The sequence below is a fragment of the Triticum aestivum genome, chromosome 2A, assembly GCF_018294505.1.
Source record: "Triticum aestivum cultivar Chinese Spring chromosome 2A, IWGSC CS RefSeq v2.1, whole genome shotgun sequence".
Classification (NCBI taxonomy): Eukaryota; Viridiplantae; Streptophyta; class Magnoliopsida; order Poales; family Poaceae; genus Triticum; species Triticum aestivum.
Genome location: NC_057797.1, coordinates 221031050 through 221050297, shown reverse-complemented (window position 1 = coordinate 221050297; position 19248 = coordinate 221031050). Strand labels below are relative to the sequence as shown.

The following is a 19248-nucleotide window of genomic DNA, read 5'->3' as shown; positions in this document are numbered from 1 at the left end:
GCAAGTTTAAAGAGCAATCATCAAAATAACGGAAACCTAGCAAATCACACAAAGTCTTTGGAATCGTGGAAACACTAGCACCCAAATCAAGCATAGAACTCATGATCTTTAATCTTAATTTTAATAGTTGGTTCCCACTCATCATAAATTTTTCTAGGGATAGAAACTTCCAACTCAAATTTTTCTTCATAAGATTGCATCAAGGCATCAACGATATGTTTAGTAAACGCTTTATTTTGACTATAAGCATGAGGAGAATTTAGCACGGATTGCAACAAGGAAATACAATCAATCAAAGAGCAATTTTCATAATTAAATTCCTTGAAATCCAAAATAGTGGGTTTAGCAACATCTAGGGTTTTAATTTCTTCAATCCCACTTTCATCAAATTTAGCATCAAGATCTAAAAACTCCGAATTTTTGGAACATCTTCTAGGTAAAGGTGGATCATATTCAGTCCCATCATTATCAAGATTCATATTGCAAAACAAAGATTTTAGGGGACACATCAATAACTTTTAGATCTTCATCTTTATTTTCATAGGAACTAGAAGAACACGCTCTTATAAATGCATCTTTCTTAGCATGCATCCTAGCGGTTCTTTCTTTGCACTCGTCAATGGAAATTCTCATGGATTTGAGAGACTCATTGATATCATGCTTAGGAGGAATAGATCTAAGTTTCAAAGAATCAACATCAAGAGAAATTCTATCAACCTTCCTAGCCATCTCATCAATCTTAAGCAATTTTTCTTCAATCAAAGCATTGAAATTCTTTTGCGATATAATAAATTCTTTAATATTAGATTCAAAATCAGAGGGCATCTTATTCTAATTTCCATAAGAATTGTTGTGGGAATTACCATAATTATTAGAGGGATTACTAGGATAAGGCCTAGGATTAAAATTTCCTCTATACGCGTTGTTACCAACATTATTCCTACCAATAAAATTCACATCCATAGATTCATTATTGTTCTCAATCAAAGTAGACAAGAGCATATCATTAGGATCAGAAGAAACACTCTTACTAGCAAATAATTTCATAAGTTCATCTATCTTTCCACTCAAAACATTAATTTCTTCTATCGCATGCACTTTTTTATTAGTAGATCTTTCAGTATGCCATTGAGAATAATTAACCATAATATTATCTAGGAGTTTAGTAGCTTCTCCTAAAGTGATTTCCATAAAAGTGCCTCCCGCAGCCGAATCTAAAAGATTTCTAGAAGCAAAATTCAATCCGGCATAAATTTTTTGTATAATCATCCACAAATTCAAACCATGAGTAGGGCAATTACGTATCATTAATTTCATCCTCTCCCAAGCTTGTGCAACATGTTCATGATCAAGTTGCTTAAAATTCATAATATCATTTCTAAGGGAGATGATCTTAGCGGGAGAAAAATACTTAGAGATAAAAGCATCTTTGCACTTGTTCCAAGAATCAATACTATTTTTAGGCAAAGACGAAAACCAAGCTTTAGCACGATCTCTAAGCGAAAAAGGAAATAGCTTCAATTTAACAATATCATTATCCACATCTTTCTTCTTTTGCATATCACACAAATCAACGAAGCTATTTAGATGGGTAGCGGCATCTTCACTAGGAAGGCCGGAGAACATATCTTTCATGACAAGATTCAGCAAAGCGACATTAATTTCACAAGATTCAGCATCGGTAAGAGGAGCAATTAGAGTGCTAATAAAATCATTGTTGTTGGTATTGGTAAAGTCACGCAATTTAGTGTTATCTTGAGCCATCGTGACAAGCAAGCAATCCAACACACAAGCAAACCAAAAGCAAGCGGGCAAAAAGAGGCAAATAGAGAAAGAGAGGGGGTAGAGAGAGAGAGGGTGAATAAAACGGTAAGGGTGAAGTGGGGGAGAGGAAAACGAGAGGCAAATGGCAAAAAATGTAATGCGGGAGATAAGGGTTGTGATGGGTATTTGGTATGTTGACTTTTGCGTAGACTCCCCGACAACGGCGCCAGAAATGGCTCGTTGTCGGGAGTCAAATCTTGACTTGCCCGAACCTCCCTGGCAACGGCGCCGGAAATTCTTGAAGAGGAAAGGATGATGCAGCAAAGTAGCGTAAGTATTTCCCTCCATTTTTGAAAACCAAGGTATCAATGCAGTATGAGGTTGCGCGTGCGTCCCTAGTACCTGCACAAAACAAATAACTCCTCGCAACCAACGCGATAAGGGGTTTTCAATCCCTTCACGGTCACTTACGAGAGTGAGATCTGATAGATATGATAAGATAATATTTTTGGTATTTTTGCGATAAAGATGCAAAGTAAAATAAAGGCAAAGTAAAAAGCAAAAGAAATAACTAAGTATTGGAAGATTAATATGATGAAGATAGACCCGGGGGCCATAGGTTTCACTAGTGGCTTCTCTCAAGAGCATAAGTATTTTACGATGGGTGAACGAATTACTGTTGAGCAATTGACAAAATTGAGCATAGTTATGAGAATATCTAGGTATGATCATGTATATAGGCATCACGTCCGAGACAAGTAGACCAACTCCTGCCTGCATCTACTACTATTACTCCACTCATCGACCGCTATCCAGCATGCATCTAGAGTATTAAGTTCATGAAAACAAAGTAATGCCTTAAGCAAGATGACATGATGTAGAGGGATAAATTCATGCAATATGATAAAAATCCCATCTTGTTATCCTTGATGGCAACAATACAATACGTGCCTTGCTGCCCCTACTGTCACTGGGAAAGGACACCGCAAGATTGAACCCAAATCTAAGCACTTCTCCCATTGCAAGAAAGATCAATCTAGTAGGCCAAACCAAACTGATAATTCGAAGAGACTTGCAAAGATAACCAATCATACATAAAAGAATTCAGAGAAGATTCAAATATTGTTCATAGATAATCTTGATCATAAACCCACAATTCATCGGTCTCAACAAACACACCGAAAAAAGAAGATTACATCGAATAGATCTCCACAAGAGAGGGGGAGAACATTGTATTGAGACCCAAAAAGAGATAAGAAGCCATCTAGCTAATAACTATGGACCCGAAGGTCTGAGATAAACTACTCACACTTCATCGGAGAGGCTATGGTGTTGATGTAGAAGCCCTCCGTGATGGATACCCCCTTCGGCGGAGCTCCGGAACAGGCCCCAAGATGGGATCTCGTGGATACATAAGGTTGCGGCGGTGGAATTATGTGTTTGGCTCCGTATCTGATTGTTTGGGGGTACGTAGGTATATATAGGAGGAAGGAGTACGTCGGTGGAGCAATAGGGGGCCCACGAGGGTGGAGGGCGCGCCCCCTACCTCGTGGCCTCCTCCTTTGTTTCTTTACGTAGGGTCCAAGTCTCCTGAATCATGTTCGGTGAGAAAATCACGTTCCCGAAGGTTTCATTCCGTTTGGACTTCGTTTGACATTCCTTTTCTTTGGAACCCTAAAATAGGCAAAAACATCAATTCTGGACTGGGCCTCCGGTTAATAGGTTAGTCCTAAAAATAATATAAAAGTGGATAATAAAGCCCAATAATGTTCAAAACAGTAGATAATATAGCATGGAGCAATAAAAAATTATAGATACGTTGGGGACGTATCAGCTGGTATGTTCATCTATTATCAGGAACTCCTCTTCACATCTGAATTTGGGTGGAACAACAATTCTACTGAGACCCTGGCATTAAAAGCAGCACGGCAAAGACCGGAAAACAAATTTTGTCAGATAATAGAAATTTAGAATCATTGAGGGACATAATACCACTCTGCTATCAAATGGAGCATAATTGCATCACAAAATATTTGAGCTAGCATGTCTTCTTTTCCCAATCAAATATATGTATTTATTTTCTCAAAGCTAGTCTTTGCTGTAAAAATAACTTTATACTTTTTCTTTGCAGTTTGAATATGGTTAGCTCTTCTGCTACTTTACAGATTATGATGGTTCTATTCTATCTATGTAGCTATGGGATACTGTTGGACTGAAAAGGTCAAGAGTATTGGTGTTGCATAACAGCAGAGTATGATTATTTGTCTGTCTCACCTACAAATCTAGCTTGTGTAGGATATAGTAATTCTGATACCCAGAGACCAAAAAGTGGTGCCTGAATAATACTATGAAAAGGATGGCCTAAACAAAATTTTGCTCATAAGATTGCATGCATAGCAGATTGCTGACAGGAAAAAAATTGCACTAAAAGGATGAACAAATCTGACTTTATGGGAAGAGAGTGCAAAAGTCATGAAGAGTGAAGTATATTATACCTAATATGTGTTGTCAAAGGTAACGACTTCAAGATGAATTATCAAACTGATACTCAAGGTTGTATTATTGACGTGAAGTACCAATACATGGGAGCAATGAACATGGGGATAGTGGTCGACGACTACACAAAGGCGACCGCCGTTCAAATGAATAACACACCTGTTACAGAGACCTCTCATCGCCATCTAGAGCAGAATCATTTGGAGGAAACATAGACTGGAGGGCCGGAGGGGAGGGAGAAGGCTGGCCGTCGCCTGTCGCCAGCCACCCTCGTTGCCGCACACGGAGGCCTGCCTTCTCACTAGATCGGGTCGGATCAGTGTCCCGAGATAGAAGATGCACACAGTGTCCGCCCCCTCGATCTACCTCTCCCAGCACGGCCCATCTCGATGAGATGTGGCCGTGATGGATCTGGCCGCGCCCCGTTGACTTCCTCGACTCGATCTGGAGCCTCCCCGCTTTAAGAAAAGAAGGTGAGTGGATGGCGGCGCCGGTGGGGAAGAGGGTAGCTTTGGGTGGGTGGGCGGAGGGGGAGGGAACAGGGCGGCTGTGCACGGGCATTCGAGGGGGCCTCGTTTGGCTGATGAGATTTCTTTGTTATGATTTACATATTAATTTTCTTAAAATCGGTTATTTGTTTCCTAATTAATGTGATTCAGTGGTTTTTCTTAAAATCAATTATTTGTTTTTTATTAATGTGATTGAGCGATTTAAGATAATATTAATTAATTTAGATTTGATTTTTAGAGATTGATCGTAATTGATTCTACATTATTAAATAATTTGCGCCAGTATGAAAAATTCTGATATGTTCAGATTTTTTTCATTGTGTAAAAGGGTGACGCGAAAATAAATCGGTGAAGTAGGAAAGGGAACGAAAAAAATCTATGAATAAAAACCTGCGAAAAAACCCAATGAAAATGGGAGGTGAGACAAAAAAACCTAAAATAATTGCACCGATTAATTTGCCAGCCCAATCTTCTACTACTACCTCCGTTCACTTTTATAAGTTATTTCAAGCAGTTCAAAATAGGTTGTTTTGTATATTATCTAAAATGTCTTTAAGGTCTTATAAAAGTGAACAGTTCAACAAAACCTCCTCCGCAGCCTAAACCTCGGAAAAGCCCAACCCAAACCCTAAAGCAACCTCCATGGACTTCGCTCGCCGGAAAGCGGCGGCGCTGGCCGCGCTCTCCTCGCCGGCGCCGGACAAGTCACCGAAAGGCGGCGTAGACGCCCCCATCGCCCCGCTCCTCGACGCGCTGAACTCCCACGCGGATCTCTTCACCACGTCCTCCTGCTCCGGCCGCATCTCAGTTCTCGCGCAGCCCTCGCCGCAGTCCCAAGCGGCCGACCCCAAGCCCAAGAAGAAGGCCCGGGGCGGCGGGTGGTTGTACATCTCGCACGACCCCGCTGACCCGGACGCAGTTGTGGAGCTCCTGTTCGGTGGGACTGGATGCGGAGAGAGGGGTGGAGGGGACGAGCTCGTGTTCAGGTTCGAGCCGATGATCGTGGCGGTGGAGTGCAGGGATGCTGCGGCAGCCGCGGCGCTCGTGGCCGCTGCAATCGGGGCGGGGTTCCGGGAGTCAGGTGAGCCGGTTTGTACATCTCGGGTTTACATAGTAGAGTTCAGGTGGCGTGCTTGATTGACTTATTGTGTTCCATTTGCTTGCAATGTTGATGCCTTTTTTAGGTATCACAAGCTTGCAAAGACGGGCAATGGTAGCAATAAGATGTTCAATTCGCATGGAGGTGCCTCTTGGTCTGACAAATGAACTTGTTGTTTCTCCTGAGTACATCCGGTACCTTGTTAGAATTGCCAACTGTAAGATGGAGGCAAACAAGAAACGAATGGATGGCTTTCTAGACGTTTTGCAGTCAAAGGTATGTTTGTTTCTGCATCCTAGCAGATATTATCGTTTTCTTTTACTCTTACTGGCATTATTACTCCCTTGTTTGTTTAACCATTTGTCCATTACCATGCGCTTAGGCAAGTGTTATCACGTGAAGTTTGAACATGTATTTACTGACATATATATTAGTGCATATCAAGTTTAAATGGATTTTCAGTTGTCTTTTCCCAGACAGACTAGCCATGTTATTTTTAGTCAAGTAAACTCAATTAAGGAGTTATGATATACTCAACTCGTGAACAAAGACACGGATGCACTAGGAAGAACGAGCTCACATTGTCACAGTAATGGTGCAAATAGTATGGTGCTTATCTCATGCATTGAAACAAACTGACCACAGTTATGTTAAACTTCTTATTATGAGCAACTACCATGGTTCTGCCAACAGTAATGCAATCAACTCCTCAAACCAGGTCGATGCAGACTACACTCAACCAGCTTGCAGTGTTTACACGTGAGCACTCTTATGTGCATGCGCCACAACCTCACCTTATGCATGGACTCGATGCAACTCCCCGACCAAACCCACCGGTTCCTGACCGTTGCGCCTGGGATCTAGACTGGTCCCACATACCAAGTACCAACACTAGTCTTTCCTGCACACTTTTTCCTTACTCGCGCGCACCCAGAATCAACTTCCCAGTTGGTCACCCATCCTCAAATTGCTCCAAGCCAAGCACGCTTAACTTTGGGTTTCTTTTGGTTGGGCTCCCGGAAAAGAAGACGCACCTTGTTTATATGAATAGTACATCATTCCTATTAAACTGGGATGTCACATACCCCCCCCCCCCCTCTGAAAGGAACTGACGTCCCTGTCGGCCCAGCAGGAATGTTACATGCCAGCATCCACATGTGCCCCATGTATGCATCACTGACCCGCACACACCCGTGTAACCGCGAGGGTCGGCTCTGATACCAATTGTAACGACTCGACAAAACCCACTGGTTCCTGGCCGTTGTGCGTGGGATTTAGACTGGCCCCACATACCAACACTAGTCTTTCCTGCGCACTTTGTCCTCACTCGTGCGCACCTGGGTCAATCACCCATCCTCAAATTGCTCCAAGCCAAACAAGCTTAACTTTGAGGTTCCTTCCGGTTGGGCTCCCAGAAAAGAAGGCACACCTTGTTTATATGAGTAGTCTATCATTCCTATTAAGCTGGGATGTCACACTCAATTACTCATGCATGGCTAGTTTAAACATACCTAGAAATACCTGTGACAAGGTCACCCCCTTAATCTTGTTCTTGTTTGATCACCTCCTCTCTCTGCATCTTAGCATTGCCGATTCGTCGTCAATGAAATTAGCATGCCCCTTTTCCATCTTCGGGTTGCAGAACTTCTAAATGAAGCCTCTTTAGTCCTGGCGGTTATAGCAGCAAGCCTTTGCGTTGTCAAAGGTGCAATTTTCTTGTCGGGGTCATGTCTGCGTATTCCCATCTCTGCCCTGGAACCTCACTTGGCGCGTGCGGGTGGTAGGTGCTCACCTTCCTCCTTATTGGGTTTTCCTTGAACGCCTTTAGCTGCTAAATACTCATTTGCGCAATATCACACCCAAGTCGCTGAATTGGTTGAGGGTGCAGAGGATTTTCACTAGCATTGGTGTCAAGGCTTGCAACATGTTACCAACTATATACAATTCTTTTGTCTTCTCTTCTAGGCATGTAGCATTTACATCTTGCTTATAACAGGGATGACTCACGTAGACCCATCAAGTGACCAGCCTTCGTGCATGCAGATGTTGTAGAATTCATCCTTGGTGGTCTGCGGCTTGGTTTTCATCACTAGGTTGATGCGCGCATAGATTGTCAATGAGATGCAAATGTATGTGGAGCTTGCTATATGGGATGCTGTAGTCATTCCTCAAAGGAGTCAATCATTGATTATGTCACCTTGGCCAGCCCAAATCTTTTTTAGGGTCGCCGTATGAATTGAGCTAAATGCAGTTGAAGCGGATGCAGTTAGAATCTTTAGGACAGTCATACAGTAACTTTAAGAGGAATAATTGTTCAAAATTTCAGAAGCTATACACTACTGGGTTTGTTTCTTGTAACATATTGTTTCCTTTCAAACTGCCAGGGTCTGCCAGGTATATCTAGGTTGCAAGTTCATACCAAAAAAGACGATCGATCTTTGGGCTCTGAAGTTCAGGCGTCACTCAATCAGAGTGTACAAACACATGATGAACTGTTAGTTACGGAAAAGAGACGTGGCAGCTATAATTGTGACGCTGGTACCAAAGGTGATTGTGAAATTGGTGAGAATTCAATAGAAGGGTCATATTATGAAAATCGAGATGCTGTACGCAACAACATTGCGAAGCATGGTTTTGGTAATGCTGAACGGCATGTTCTTATAACTCTCCTTTTCTCCATCTGTTCTATTTTTATTATTTCCATATAGTGACATTTTTTTGGCTCTTTGGATCCTTTAATGCATATTTGACATCATTTTGATATTGAGAAAATTATTGCAAGTACATGCTGGGTATGTATGCTTGGCCTGTCACGGCAATATTCTTTTGGTAAATATTGGCTTAATTAAGAAAAACATCAGTGCAAGGTTTTGCCGTTGTGTTTTAGCTCGCCAGCGAGTCAATTGGTTACCTGTCAGAGTATGTTACTAAGCCATGGTTGTTTTCCTGCACCAAATCATAAATATTCTATTGCTTCCCTAAAAGATAAATATTCTATCGCACAAGTGACAAGTCCTCATTCTACCAGTGGGCATCAGTTTTATTTGTATGTTTGTACTCATGACACAGCCGCTATATCACTAACCCTTTTTGTTCCTTCTGTTGTATACTGTAGATTAATGCATGAGGGAAGACTATCAGCATCATCGGGAAATAGAAGTTCCCATCTTTCTATTACTGAGTTGAAGATCAGTGGTGAACCAGTTGAGAAGCTCTTCTTATGGGGCCAATCTGCTTGTGCGTTTACTGTTGGAGGAGAGCAGCAGGTCCTAACTTTCGGTGGTTTTGGAGGACCAGGAAGACATTCAAGAAGGAATTATTCCCTTCTGCTTGATCCCACATCTGGTTTGTTGAAGGAAATAAACGTTAAAGGTTCACCTTCACCACGGATGGGTCATACAACTACTGCAGTAGGCAACCATATTTATGCTGTTGGAGGTAGGGCTGGTCCTTCAGAAATTCTTGATGATGTCTGGGTTTTGCAAAGCACAGAAAATAGATGGTCAAGAGTAGAGTGCAGTGGGGATATTTTCCATCCAAGGTACTGAAATTCCTGATGACTACACAAAATTAGGGTAGTACATAATGATAATAATATTATAAAGACATTCATTTCATGGAAGTCTTTCGTCCTGTATGCAGGCACCGACATGCTGCTGCAGCAGCAGCTTTGAAAATATATGTATTTGGTGGACTCAGTAATGAAGGCATATATTCTTGTCTGAATATATTGGACACAGAAAGCATGCGATGGAATGTGATTTCTGCTGCTGGTGAATGGCCATGTGCTCGACATTCACATTCTCTGGTGTCTTATGGGTCAACACTGTTCATGTTTGGGGGTCATGATGGTCAGCGGGCACTGAATGATTTTTATAGTTTTGATACAACAACACTTAGTTGGAACAAAGAAATCACTAGCGGAAGAACTCCCTCTCCTAGATTTTCACATTGCATGTTCATCTATAAACACTATATTGGGATACTTGGTGGTTGCCCAATCAGAGAAAACAACCAAGAAATAGCATTGCTACACTTAAAGCATAGAGTCTGGTTCCATGTCTCCATTCCAGCTCTAGGTCAATGCCTTTGTGTGCGTAGCTCATCTGTTGTCACCGATGATGATCTTGTTGTTATTGGCGGTGGTGCATCTTGCTATGCATTTGGAACAAAATTTTGTCAACCAGTAAAAATTGATCTTCATTTGCTGGAGTCAGTATTTGAACTTGCTTACAAGAAGAACGACAATGCCGTACAGAGTTGGGATGCAACATATACAATGGATTTACAAGAACGTGAGCAAAATGGCACCTTTATTAGTCATAACGTGAAGTCAATGGTTGATGCTGCCACTAATGGTATTGCTGGTTCAGATCCTCTGGTTTTCCAATTGGAAAAGAAATATGCCAAATTAGCGAAGGATATTCTAAAAAAGTTTGGATGGTTGGACCTTGCTAGAAAAGTTCAAGTGAGCCAGGATAATGTCCTTGTTCTTTTTCCTGTTAGTAGAAACTTCCACACCTTACTCACTGATCAACATTCCAAGCTGCTAGATGATGATTCATGTATCTCTAAAGGACTACTGGGATGTCCGGAAAAGAAGCTTATCGGTGCTAGCATTGCTCTTCATGAAGCATTGGAAATATTATCATCGTTTCATGGTTCTTTTTTGAAAGATGAACTAGCTCTCAGCCGAAAAGCTTATAAATCTCCTCAAATCATCATGAGAGAACTTATATCTTCTCTACTGGAAAGAAAAGGAATGCCCTCTCGGTTGTTAGAGCAGCTGCCAACTAGGTCTGTTCTCACTGACCTGCTTAGAATAGGTGAACTTATTATTCTGAAAACTAGAAGTACAAGTAGTATGGAAACATACTTGTTAAAATAAAAATATATGTCTTGTTCAGACATCTTACTTGCTGAATTTTTAATTTTTTGATGCCCAGGTGGGAAACCTTAGGTGATATCACCGTGCTTCCAAAGACTTGTTTTAAGGACCTGCTGTGGGAATCAGTTAGAGAAGAACTTTGGCAACTAGTTGCCAAGTCGCTTGGGGCGCAACGTCTTGCACGCCAAGTAAGTTACTATGAGTTTCCACTCTCTAAGTGGCAGTAAAATACTTGGAATCTGAAACTAAAACAGTTGTCCTGTCATATTATAGATTATAATATGTCGTGTCCACTTTAAGCACATACTTCCTGATGTAAGGTGCTGCTTATTGAATAACTTATAACATCTATGTGTTTCCATTAGCAGGTTAAAAGCAGTTCCTTCTTTTGAGGATGTGAATATGTGATTGACTTGGTCTTCCTGTTTTGCAGGGGAAAATCATGCCAAATGGCACAAGAGATAGTACATTAGAACTTCTTGTGGGTGATAATGGGTGGGTAACCCATAATGAAAATGGCATCTCTTATTCACTCGATGCAACAAAATGCATGTTTTCTTCTGGTAATCGCTCTGAGAAGCTTCGAATGGGACAGCTTGATTGTAGAGATGAAGTGGTTGTGGACTTGTTTTCCGGAATTGGATACTTTGTGCTCCCATTTCTTGTGAAGTATATTCTCGATGACATCCTTGGTCTTAGTTCTAAGTGATTTTCTTCCGCTGCAAAATATAATCCTTATTTCTTTGCAGGGCTAATGCGAAGTTGGTTTATGCATGTGAATGGAATCCACATGCTCTGGAGGCTCTTCAGCGGAATGTAATGGACAACCATGTAGCAGATCGATGCGTTATACTTGAAGGAGATAACCGTTTGATAGCACCAAAAGTATGCGGTGAACACATTTCATTTGTTGAGCTAAATACCTGCACTATGATTGCTGCTTACTGTTTTCCTTCCTTTAATTAGGGGGTTGCTGATCGTGTTTGTCTTGGGCTGATACCCTGCAGTGAATGTAGCTGGGCTACTGCTGTTAGGGCTTTGAGGTAATTTCTCTTCACCACCACCACGGTGCTAACTACTTTGGGAGCTTCTCGTTGACTGATTCCTTGCTGTTAGTGCTTGCAAGCTTAGTTTGGCCTACTCCATGGGACCAGCTGGGATTACATTTTAAGTCATAAAGATTAATTCAATAATGTTATTTTTCGAGAAAACGCAAATGGCCTTTGCGTTTCATTGCATTGGACAACAACAACAACAACAACAACAAAGCCTTTAGTCCCAAACAAGTTGGGGTAGGCTAGAGGTGAAACCCATAAGATCTCGCAACCAACTCATGGCTCAGGCACATGGATAGCAGGCTTCCACGCACCCCTGTCCATAGCTAGCTCTTTGTCGATACTCCAATCCTTCAGGTCTCTCTTTAACGGACTCCTCCCATGTCAAAATCGGTCGACCCCGCCCTCTCTTGACATTCTCCGCACGCTTTAGCCGTCCGCTATGCACTGGAGCTTCTGGAGGCCTGCGCTGAATATGCCCAAACCATCTCAAACGATGTTGGACAAGCTTCTCCTCAATTGGTGCTACCCCAACTCTATCTCGTATATCATCATTCCGGACTCGATCCTTCCTCGTGTGGCCACACATCCATCTCAACATACGCATCTCCGCCACACCTAACTGTTGAACATGTCGCCTTTTAGTCGGCCAACACTCCGCGCCATACAACATTGCGGGTCGAACCGCCGTCCTGTAGAACTTGCCTTTTAGCTTTTGTGGCACTCTCTTGTCACAGAGAATGCCAGAAGCTTGGCGCCACTTCATCCATCCGGCTTTGATTCGATGGTTCACATCTTCATCAATACCCCCATCCTCCTGCAACATTGACCCCAAATACCGAAAGGTGTCCTTCCGAGGTACCACCTGGCCATCAAGGCTAACCTCCTCCTCCTCACAGCTAGTAGTACTGAAACCGCACATCATGTACTCGGTTTTAGTTCTACTAAGCCTAAACCCTTCCGATTCCAAGGTTTGTCTCCATAACTCTAACTTCCTATTTACCCCCGTCCGACTATCGTCAACTAGCACCACATCATCCGCAAAGAGCATACACCATGGGATATCTCCTTGTATACCCCTTGTGACCTCATCCATCACCAATGCAAAAAGATAAGGGCTCAAAGCTGACCCCTGATGCAGTCCTATCTTAATCGGGAAGTCATCGGTGTCGACATCACTTGTTCGAACACTTGTCACAACATTATTGTACATGTCCTTGATGAGGGTAATGTACTTTGCTGGGACTTTGTGTTTCTCCAAGGCCCACCACATGACATTCCGCGGTATCTTATCATAGGCCTTCTCCAAGTCAATGAACACCATATGCAAGTCCTTCTTATGCTCCCTATATCTCTCCATAAGTTGTCGTACCAAGAAAATGGCTTCCATGGTCGACCTCCCAGGCATGAAACCAAACTGATTTTTGGTCACGCTTGTCATTCTTCTTAAGCGGTGCTCAATGACTCTCTCCCATAGCTTCATTGTATGGCTCATCAGCTTAATTCCACGGTGATTAGTACAACTCTGAACATCCCCCTTGTTCTTGAAGATTGGTACTAATATACTCCGTCTCCATTCTTCTGGCATCTTGTTTGCCCGAAAAATGAGGTTGAAAAGCTTGGTTAGCCATACTATCGCTATGTCCCCGAGACCTTTCCACACCTCAATGGGGATACAATCAGGGCCCATCGCCTTGCCTCCTTTCATCCTTTTTAAAGCCTCCTTCACCTCAGACTCCTGGATGCGCCGCACAAAACGCATGCTGGTCTCATCAAAGGAGTCATTCAGTTCAATGGTAGAACTCTCATTCTCCCCATTGAACAGCTTGTCGAAGTACTCCCGCCATCTATGCTTAATCTCTTCGTCCTTCACCAAGAGTTGGCCTGCTCCGTCCTTGATGCATTTGACTTGGCCAATATCCCTCGTCTTCCTCTCCCGGATCTTAGCCATCTTATAGATGTCCCTTTCACCTTCCTTCGTGCCTAACCGTTGGTAGAGGTCCTCATATGCTCGACCCCTTGCTTCACCAACAGCTCGCTTTGCGGCCTTCTTCGCCATCTTGTACTTCTCTATGTTGTCTGCACTCCTATCCAGGTATAGGCGCCTGAAGCAATCTTTCTTCTCTTTAAGCGCCTTCTGGACATCATCATTCCACCACCAGGTATCCTTATCTTCGCTTTTCCTTCCCCTGGACACTCCAAACTCCTCCGAGGCCACCTTACGAATGCAAGTCGCCATCTTCATCCACACATTGTCCGCATCCCCTCCTTCCTCCCAAGGGCCCTCCTTAAATACCCTCTCCTTGAACACCTGAGCTACCTCCCCCTTGAGCTTCCACCACTTCGTTCTAGCGACCTTGGCACGCTTATCCCGCTGGACACGAATCCGAAAGCGGAAGTCAGCAACCACCAGCTTATGCTGGGGTACAACACTCTCCCCAGGTATCACCTTACAGTCTAGGCACGCACGCCTATCTTCTCTTCTCGAGAGGATGAAATCAATCTGGCTAGAGTGTTGGCCACTACTAAAAGTCACCAGATGTGATTCTCTCTTTCTAAAGAGGGTGTTAGCTACAATCATGTTGTAGGCTAGAGCAAAGCTTAAGACATCTTCTCCTTCTTGATTCCTGATGCCATAGCCAAAGCCCCCATGCGCCCCTTCAAAACCTGTGTTAGATGTACCCACGTGGCCATTGAGGTCTCCTCCTATGAAGAGCTTCTCACCAATCGGTACACTCCTAACCATGTCTTCCAAGCCTTCCCAGAACTCCCTCTTGGTGTTCTCATTGTGGCCTACTTGCGGGGCATATGCGCTGATAACATTGAGAACCAAGTCCTCAGCTACCAGCTTGACCAGGATAATCCGGTCCCCACGTCTCCTGACGTCTACCACTCCATACCTGAGGCTCTTGTTGATCAAGATGCCTACGCCATTTCTGTTTGCAGCCGTCCCCGTGTACCACAGCTTGAAGCCGGTATCCTCCACCTCCTTCGCCTTCTGTCCTCTCCATTTGGTTTCTTGGACGCAAAGGATATCAACACCTCTCCTCACTGCTGCATCAACTAGCTCCCGAAGCTTCCCTGTCAGAGACCCTACGTTCCAGCTACCTAAGCGAATCCTCCTAGGCTCGGCTAGCTTCCTTACCCTTCGCACTCGTCGAGTCAAATGCGAAGACTCTTGCTCATTTTCCACTACATCCGGGCGCCGATGTAGCGCGCCACTAAGGATGCGACGACCCGATCCTCGCTCACTTGCCACCGTATCCGGATCAAGATACGGCGCGCCACTTGGGGGGTGACGGCCCGGCCCTTGCCCATTTTCCACCACACCCGGGTTCCGATGTGGCGCGTCGCTGAGAGGGTTACGCCCCAACGAAAATCTTTTGGGTTTCATCTCCATAAGAGTGGCTGAGTTTTTACGTTGGCTCGCCAAGCCTATCACAACCCTCCTCCTTTACCCGGGCTTGGGACCGGCTATGTTGAGACAACATAGGCGGAGTTGCGTTTCATTGCATTGGAAAGATAGGGAATTTACATCCTCCTAGGAGGCAGGTTTACACAGTTGTCAGGTGATCAGTGGACATCCCATGATGATGGCAAAACGACCCTGAGCCCTTGAGCCCCGGCCTTTGCCCAACATCGGGCCTCATCCTTGATCCTGTCGACAAGCTCATTGAGCGATGGGCTCACATGGTCAAAAACGCACGCATTCCTGTGTTTCCAGATCATCCACGGCACCAAAAGCGCCACGGATTTCAGCGCCTTACAGATCGCTGGCGGTGTGGAGTCCTTCGCGCGCAGCCACCAGTCCATGAGCGAGTCGTCGTGCTCGGGCGTCGGCACCGGTAAGCGCAGCCAAGCTAGGATCTCGTGCCATGTGTGAGCGAAGGGGCACGCGAGCATCAGGTGTCTGATCGTCTCCGGCTCTTGGCCGCATAGAAGGCATCGCGGGTGGTGCTGCAGGCCACGGCGTGCAAGCCGCTCCGCTGTCCAATAGCGATCTTGGCAAGCCAGCCAGTGGAAAAATTTCACTCTTGGCGGTGCCCAGCTCCTCCAAATGAGCTTCCAGGAGTGGCAGCCCATCGCGCCTTGGAAGGTTGCCCGGTAGCAGGACTGAGCAGTGTACACGCCGTTAGCGGTCCAGCTCCAGAGCAGCTTGTCCGGCTCGTTGGACAGCTCGACGTGCTGCACAAGGTGCCAAAGCTTCAGGTACTGTCCAATCTCGGGAAGGCCAAGCAGCCCATGGATGTCGCGCACCCAGCTGTTGCCGGCCAAGGCCTCCGCCACCGTTCTCGATTTCCGGCGATGCTTGGGGATGCACTGGAAGAGCATGGGTGCAAGCTCGCGAACGGACTGGCCGCCGAGCCAGCGGTCCTCCCAGAAGAGGGCGGTCGAGCCGTCCCCAATGGCCATGGTCGTGGAAGCGTGAAAGAGGGCGCGCTCTTCCAACGAAAACTGCAGGTCCAGCCCCTGCCATGCGCGCTCAGTGTCCGTATGCGCAAGCCATAGCCAACGTAGCCGGAGCGCGAGCCCCGTGCGCTCGAGATCCCGGACACCTAGGCCACCATATTCGAGCGGGCGTCAGACCCGGCGCCAATTCACGTGACAGTGACCACCGTGGGCGTCCGCGCGGCCGGCCCAAAGAAAACCTCGTTGAATCTTCTCAAGTTGCTTCAGGGTTTTCTTGGGGGTGCGAGCGCGAGCAATTGGTGAATTGGGATCGCGCTGAGCACCGACTTGACAAGCGCCAGCCGACCAGCCTTGTTCATCAGCCATGCCTTCCAGGTAGGGAGCCGGCCCGCCACCGCATCGACGAGAGGTTGCAGCTGGGCCGCGGAGGGGCGACGGGTGGTGAGCGGGATGCCTAAATAGGTGATCGGCAGCGTCACCACGGGGCACCCGAGCAGCTCAAACAGTCCCGCGTCAGAATCATCGCCGTGGAGAACCGTGGCAGAACTCTTGGTGTAGTTCACCTGGAGCCCAGAAGCCGTGCCAAACACGTCCAGGATGCCTTTGACAGCGGAGACCTCCTCGATGGTGGCGTGACAGAAGAGCATCACGTCGTCGGCGTAGAGGGAGATCGCTGTTATTGCCACGATCCTTATAAAATTTGTAAATTATGTGACTCCCTGCATGTTAAAAAACGGGCAGCCCGGTGCACGTAGCTCCCGCTTGTGCAGGGTCCAGGGAAGGGTCCGACCACCTTGGGTCTACAGTACGCAACCTTTCCGTACATTTCTGTAAGAGGCTGTTTCCAGGACTCGAACCCGTGACCTCATGGTCACAAGGCAACAGCTTTACCGCTGTGCCAAGGCTCCCCTTCACTCCCCGCATGTTAAAATCAAAAGAAAACTATTTTTCTTAACTTTGCTTCTCACTGGACCCACAGACCCGCTCAGCCCATCTGCTTTAGAGTCTGGATACGCTTGAGATGCCCAATGATGCGGCACTACTGCGTATGTGTTGTCCTGGTTCAATGGGGCCATCAACAGCTATCGTGGATACAAACGACTGAGCGCAGAAGCATCATAACATGTATCATTCCATCTATATTATGGATAACAGGAACACAAAAGTAAATACACCACCGTAAGCAGAACTCTGTAATTATGCCTTTAATCCAGCAAATTAATACAACACGAAGCACTAGATAATAAGGGTTCATTCAGTTTGGAGGAAACCAAAACGTCAAAATTAGAAGTAGTATATGAATGTGATAGGATGGCATTTCCCAATTGCCATCGTAAGGAATTGCATTGCCTCGTTCCCATGCAAAACATGAGCTTTGGGTGGATGTGTAGTTTCCTCCAAAAACACAGGAATTAGAAGTAGTATAGGGAATGTGATAGGATGGCACTTGCCATCGTAAGAAATTGCATTGCCTCATTCCTATGCAAAACATGAGCTTTGGGGGATGTGTAGTTTCCTCCAAAAACACAGGAAAAGAATAGTATTCCTGAGGAATTCCTGTACTCGTTTCCTACAAACCGAATGCGTCTATAGGAAACTTTCCTCTGGAATCCTCATTCCTGTGTTTTTCCTACGGAAATCCTCCAAATCGAATGAGGCCTAAAGAATGTAGAGCAAAACTAGCAGAGAGAGGTACCTTGTTTGCCATTTCAACATTACAGCTTACGGGTGCAAAAAATAATTCATAGAGTCTAGCAGTTTGGTGTGACCTATAATAACATCTATTTCTAGATTGTTTTTACACGACAAAAATGCCTTCATGAATATTTTTTCAATGTGCCTAGACAAAAAAAGGAAGGCTGAGCTCGGTTTTTTTTGGAGTAAAGGCAGTGCCACATATCAGAAGTGTTCTCTTTTATTACAATCAGAAGTAGTGTTGTTTTTTATTGGAGTGAACTATTGGGAGAAGTGAATGCCCCATTAATTACATCATCATCACATCTTTCGCGCAAGTGTGTAGTCTGTTATAGACAGGTTTGCCAGCGAATGGGCTGTATGGTTACATTCTTCTGCAAATGTATACTACAGAGTTTTGTCAAGTTTGTTAGTGCAGAATGAATATCTTAAGTCCTGATTCTATTATGTTCTCTACATGTACTAGGGTTGGCGGAGGCGTATTACATATACATGGGAACGTCAACGACTCAGACGAGGCGCGCTGGTTGGACAATGTTGTCGAATCTATCAGTAGCATTGCGACAGCTCATGGTACAGTGTCTTTAGTTTTCAGCTAGCAAGCATTTGTTATTCCTGTCGAAACACATAACTCTTGTCCTTACACGCCATGGGCTGTTGTCTGTGTCTCAGGACTGTCTTGGAAAGTCTCTCTGGAGCATGTCGAACGAGTCAAATGGTATGGGCCGCACATTCGACATGTTGTAGCTGATGTCAGATGCGGGTCAAACTGACAAAACGAAAGCAGCTGAAGATGGTCCGTTTTATGCTTGGGGACTCTGGACTTAAGTGTAACATGCTCTCCCTTTTTGCTGTTCTTAAGGGAGGAATTTTTGTTATCCATCAGAGAATAAAACCATGTATATTGTACCCTAGAAAAGAAAAGAAGGAAGCATGTTCTGCTACTTTTTTACCCCTTAAATCAGCATGTTCTGGTACTTAAATATACAATAAAATATCCAGTTGTGTGTACATAGAGTTACTAGCAAAAGTGCTTATGGGTTGCAACGGATCCAAAATAGACTAATATATGTTCACAAACTTGAAAAAACACACTTCAGTCTTGGTACATATATCATTCAAACTATATTAGGTTTCACCCAAAGTTTATTCCTCTAATGGTCCAGAGAGACTTACTTTTTTTTGGTAAATACGGAGTACAGTGGTGGGGTCTTTGTAAAAAAAGTCATAGCTTACCTCATGGGCGTTAGTTGTATTGAATGATTAGAAATGATGAATTATATTGAATGGTCAGAAATGATGAATGATAGACACACACTCACCAATTGTATC

The 19248-nt window shown here is 44.6% G+C and overlaps 1 protein-coding gene across 1 annotated transcript; it reads left to right on the top strand.

Annotated features, from left to right (window-relative positions):
- Positions 1 to 5350: 5350 nt before the first annotated feature.
- On the top strand, positions 5351 to 18927 carry LOC123188437 (tRNA wybutosine-synthesizing protein 2/3/4). Its single transcript, XM_044600559.1, has 11 exons — positions 5351 to 5850; positions 5954 to 6144; positions 8253 to 8518; positions 8984 to 9409; positions 9511 to 10665; positions 10815 to 10944; positions 11190 to 11425; positions 11506 to 11641; positions 11723 to 11799; positions 18383 to 18489; positions 18589 to 18927. Exons 1-11 carry the CDS (start codon positions 5412 to 5414, stop codon positions 18687 to 18689), a joined length of 3264 nt encoding a protein of 1087 aa, XP_044456494.1. The 5' UTR covers positions 5351 to 5411; the 3' UTR covers positions 18690 to 18927.
- The last annotated feature ends 321 nt before the right edge of the window (positions 18928 to 19248 follow it).